General features: G+C 37.0%; 1 protein-coding gene across 2 annotated transcripts; it reads left to right on the top strand.

Moving 5' to 3' along the window:
- Positions 1-1,948: 1,948 nt before the first annotated feature.
- Positions 1,949-4,033, top strand: LOC149197713 (UDP-glycosyltransferase 74E1-like). 2 transcript variants are annotated; one of them, XM_089403974.1, is made up of 2 exons: positions 1,949-2,596; positions 2,704-4,033. In XM_089403974.1, the coding sequence occupies exons 1-2, from the start codon at positions 2,107-2,109 to the stop codon at positions 3,675-3,677; spliced, it is 1,464 nt and encodes a 487-aa protein (XP_089260100.1). In that variant the 5' UTR covers positions 1,949-2,106; the 3' UTR covers positions 3,678-4,033. The 2 variants fall into 2 exon arrangements, with proteins under 2 accessions (XP_089260100.1, XP_089260099.1); XM_089403973.1 differs by having other exon boundaries at positions 2,701-4,029.
- Positions 4,034-5,169: the final 1,136 nt, after the last annotated feature.

Consider the following 5,169-nt stretch of genomic DNA (forward strand, 5'->3'; position numbering starts at 1 on the left):
TTAATAGATTGAGTCCAAATTCGTTTCACAATCTTTAAAATTTATTAAAGAAAACCAAATCAATGACCAACAAGATTATCACCATTATCCAAAGAATTCACTTTTAACTTCTCGGCGACGATGGGTAGGCAAAACTTGAAAGCATAAATTGAAGAGAAGAATAACCATTCCCTCTCACCATTATTCAAAGAGTTCACTTTTGACTTCTTGGTGGCAACTAATAGGCAAAACATTAAAGCAAAAATGGAAGAGGAGAATGCTAAACAATCCTCACGGGATACATAAATAAATTTGTAAAATTAAATGGGATAACCTTCAAATTTGACTCTCCTTTCACGAGCAAAGTAGGTATCAGAAATAATTTAAATGTTTAGAGTAAAGTTTAAATAATTGTTGAAGTCATGTGGATGTAGTCTAACTATTAGGTAAAATGGTTTAGTGTTCACAAGTTTTGAAGTATAAATATGTAAAAAAAACAAAATTATATGGTTTAGTATTCACAAGTTTTGAGGTATAAACATGAACAAAATATAGAGCAAAACAAAATTATATGGTTTTGTATTCACAAGTTTTGAAGTATAAACATGAACAAAATATAGAGCAAATATTGTACTATAATTATTAGACATTTTTAATCCTTTAAGGTCAATTTTTCTGACATGACATTTTAGAAATCCATATTCCAATACAACCCCACGAAAAAAAGACAAATTGTTCCGTGTAACGTCAGATGCCAAACCGGACCGCACCGTGTCTTCGTTGTTTACTTTTACTATGGTTAACCTATGAAACTTGGGTTCCTGGTCTCTCATTTTCACTGTGTTGAATTGGTTGATAAAGAAAATTATACATTTGTTTTGGAGTGGTTTATGGAGAGAGGATTTGTTTATAGTTAAGAGGGATAGGAATTTATATAAAAAATTTAATATTTTTTTTTTATAGATCTAGTGTGAATCATATTTTTGATGGTGGAAATAGATTCAAGGTCATTAAAAACTTTTAAAACACCAAAAAAAATTATGAAATTTGACAGTTTTTATTTAGATTTACGAAAATCTATACAGTTTTTTCCATGTTGCATGAGTTTCTGGAACGTGGAACCGTTGGGAACATGGGTAGAGGTGTTGGAAACGGCTAGAGGTTTCCCCAAAAGTTACAAGAAACGGGTAATGAGAACAGTAATATTATATATATATATATATATTAAAAAAAGTGAAAAGTATAAAAAATATATATTTGTAATTATATAATAATCAAAATTAGTATTAAATCAAAATATTTAAGTATTCAAATCAATTTAAATATATAATCTCTCTTATATATAAATATATTCTCTAGGTGTCTCTCTTCCTAAGTCTCTCTCCCTTTTATATATATAAAATATTAAAATGTCAACTTAACACATGACCATTGTTTAAAACAATCTGCCTTAAAAATACAAAGGAACAATTTTACCTATGTTTCTCTAGTTATTCTTATGAGAAAATGTAAAGTGACTCTAATGGTTAAGCATTCACTGCCACATACAATATGCACACAATCGTATGCAGTGCATATACATAAACATAAAAATAAACACTTATCAGCATGCAATCCTAGATATCCTCATTACATTGAGGTGTCACACACTTCTTTAACCCATCAAGGAGATTGCTCTAGTTTCTCAATTAAGGATATTGGTTCCCATACAGTTCCAAAGCTTCCGTAAAAACCACTGGAACAGGTTTCCTACCTCTAAGAAGAGGTTCCTGTGTAAAAGAGGTTTTTTTTTTAAATATGACCCTAATTTCCATAAAAAGGCAAAAAGCATAATTGTTAGTGTAAGGCATTTGGTTTGACTAGTACTGATTTTTTAAGCTAGGGTTATTAGGTCTCTTACCTTAACTCTGAACTTTTCAGAGACTCTGCAGATGCTGCTGGACCATAGGCTATATATGATCGCTCAAACCAGATCACCGTTCAGACGTGAGACGTGAGATTCCTGTGACATGAGCCGCTTCGTTTCATGATTATTTAGGAGTGAAGAGCCTGCGACAGGCTGAATTCTCGAATAGTAGTAGACTTTCTGTACTAAATTTTTGCTGATAGTCGTTGGAGTTTATAAGAATGGCGTCATTAATGGGGTTCGATTACAGCAAACTTCACGTTCTGGTGGTTTGCTGTCCAGCGCAGGGTCATATAAATCCAATGCTGCAGTTTGCCAAACTGCTCGCCTCGAAAAATGTCGGGGTCACCTTTGTGACAACCGAGGCATGCCGTAAGAGCATTATAGAGGCGCAAGACGGAGTATTGGGAGCCTCAAAGAAGCGTGAGGAAGTTCGGTTTGAGACAATCTCAGACGGACTGACTTCGGATTCCGAGCGGAGCGACGTAGGGGTAGTGCTGAACAAGTTATTCGAGATAGGAAGAGAGACACTGGGGAATCTGATCGAGAGGCTCAACTATGAGGGCAACAAGATTTCTTGCATCGTTCTAGATTCCTTTCTTACTTGGATTCCGGGCGTTGCAAAGAAATTTAATATTTCTTCGGCTTTCTTCTGGACGCAGTCCTGTGCAGTTTTCTCGATTTATCACCATTTTATTGTCGGAAATATGGGTATATATTTGCAGCACGAGAATTGCATCTCAGTCTATAGTTTATAATCTAGCTGTCAGTGTTTCTAAATTCTAATTATATCTCAATCTTATTCTTGTGTTCAGCAGCGGCGTGGGATGAAACGTGGGAGAGTGTTGAGGCGATAGAAATACCGGGACTTCCACCGCTTAGTGTCTCTGATATGCCATCCTTTCTGCTACCTTCAAATCCGGACCCGACTCTGTCGCGAAACGTAGTGGAACAATTCCAATCTCTTCCAGAATCGACGTGGATACTGGGAAATTCGTTTCAGGAACTGGAAACGGAAGAAATAAAGTCAATGAAATTGATAGCTCCGATTCGCACCGTCGGTCCTCTCATACCGTCGGCCTTCCTGGGCAGCCGAAATCCCGGAGACACAGACGTTGGTGCAAATTTGTGGAGAAGCGCAAACTGCACGGATTGGCTGGATAGGAAAGAGCCCGCAAGCGTTGTATACGTTTCCTTCGGAAGCCTTGCGGTTCTTTCAAAAGAACAAACTTGTGAAATAGCTCTTGGTTTGAAGGCGAGTGGTCACCACTTCATATGGGTTATTCGTCCCTCGGCTTCCGAAGGGGGCATGACCAGTTGCAAAAACTTGCCGGAGGGTTTCCTCGGAGAAATCTCAGAGCAGGGACTCGTTGTTCCATGGTGTCAACAGCTGCAAGTTCTTTCTCATGAATCCGTGGGTGCATTTATGACCCACTGTGGATGGAACTCGACGCTGGAAAGCCTTAGTTTGGGGGTCCCCCTGCTCGCGGTTCCTCAGTGGAGTGATCAGATCACTAATTCCACGTGGGTTGAAAGGAAATGGAAGATGGGATTGAGAGTGAATAAACGATCAGCAGACGGACTGGTGGAGAAGGAGGAAGTGGAGAAATGTATCAGAATGGTCATGGAAACTGAGAAAGGCGTTGAGATGAGGAAGAACGCTTCACAGTGGAAGACATTAGCTAGGGAGGCAATGGCGGAAGGCGGGTCTTCAGACAAAAATATTGAAGACTTTATCGAGGAGATTGCTGCCAAATCGTTGCCGATATCTTGTTCGGGTGTTCAGATTTGACAATAGCTACAGGAGAGGAAATTTAGTGATTTAGAATAAAAATAAACAAAAACGAAGAGGTTTAATGAAATATCAATGATACCCTGGTCAGCGTTGGCTAGACAACAAGGATTTCACAGTGAAACTTACATTAAGAAATTTCATGGAGCATATTGATTCACAGTATTTATAAAATGATGTATCATGTATTTCCCTTCAGTAGCTGAATTAGTTTGGACCATCTTTTCTTCTAGATCAGGTTTATTACACTTACCTTCATAGTAGGTTAACGATTCTGGTTTCTTCTTATGTCACAAGTTATATTTAATTGATGATTTTACTCTAATCTCCTAATGAGGCATTGAAATCAAACATTCTCCTTCACGTAACGAGATAGTCTTCATTCTTATTAACGAAATTGTGTTGAGCGCAAAAATTCGTCTACGCTTCAGTAGTGTCGAATGCATATTTATTTATGTTTGTGAGAAACTTTGGGACTGATTATAAAAGCTTTGCTGGCATTCATCAATAGAACAATGCTTATTTATTTTTCTTTGAACAATTCTAGAAACCACTGCATCTTTCAATGTGCAAGTGTCTGATAAACTTATCAGTCATCCCAAAGTGGTAGAGGGGTGCGCTCTTGGATGGTTCTCATTCATTCATTTGCCATTAGCAGGAGAATCAAACTTATCAGTCATCCCAAAGTGGTAGAGGGGTGCGCTCTTGGATGGTTCTCATTCATTCATTTGCCATTAGCAGGAGAATCAAACATTATTTATTTGGAACAAAATATGCAGTTAAAAAACTATTTTAAATAATACAAATCAAAATTTAACGTCAATTTTTTTTGCCAGATTGAATCTCCAAAAAATTACCCTAAAAACAACTCCATTGAAATATATAATTAATATATCTTTGAATAGCGACAGCTAACAAGTGTACAGCCACCCTTATCCCGATTGCAGATTCGCTGAATCTGTTGACATGGCTGTTCGGCCCACCATCTCTGTCAGCGTTTATATATAGATGGACACTAGCATTATTACCGGAATTGTCCATGGCCGAAAAACTTTTCCACCAAAAAAACCTCTCCTGTACCCTGTAGCCCGTTACATTTCAAATTATATGTACTTTGCCCTTGCCCAATTTACTGCCGAGCACGAGGTGTGGAATTATTGAGCTACATTGAGTCCGTGGGTCCATTAGGAAGACATAAATATACGCGGTACAAATGGCTGCAGCAAATACAACTTATTTATGACAATAATTTTCCACTCAGTCTAACCGGGTTGGAAATGGTCGTTTCCTAGCTTTTTAATGTTGAGTGAAGGTATTAGGCGGGCTGAGTTTCAACAAAATTATAAAACTGTATGATATTTAATGAGTATTGAAAGTTTTTTTTTATAAAAAAAATTGAATATTGAATTAATGGTCATAATTTTGATTTGAATAAATAATATTGGAATAATTACCCTTTTTGAAACCATAATGTTACTCAATTTCAACAAAT

Source organism: Pinus tabuliformis, chromosome 2_2 (assembly GCF_031772625.1).
Source record: "Pinus tabuliformis cultivar Carrire ecotype Pingquan chromosome 2_2, CPIR1, whole genome shotgun sequence".
In the NCBI taxonomy this organism is placed as follows: Eukaryota; Viridiplantae; Streptophyta; class Pinopsida; order Pinales; family Pinaceae; genus Pinus; species Pinus tabuliformis.

Coding starts and splice junctions, on each gene's coding strand:
- LOC149197713 (XM_089403973.1), top strand. CDS start 2,107: ATGGCGTCATTAATGGGGTTCGATTACAGCAAACTTCACGTTCTGGTG. Junction 2,597..2,700: donor TTTTATTGTCGGAAATATGG/GTATATATTTGC, acceptor TCTTGTGTTCAG/CAGCGGCGTGGGATGAAACG.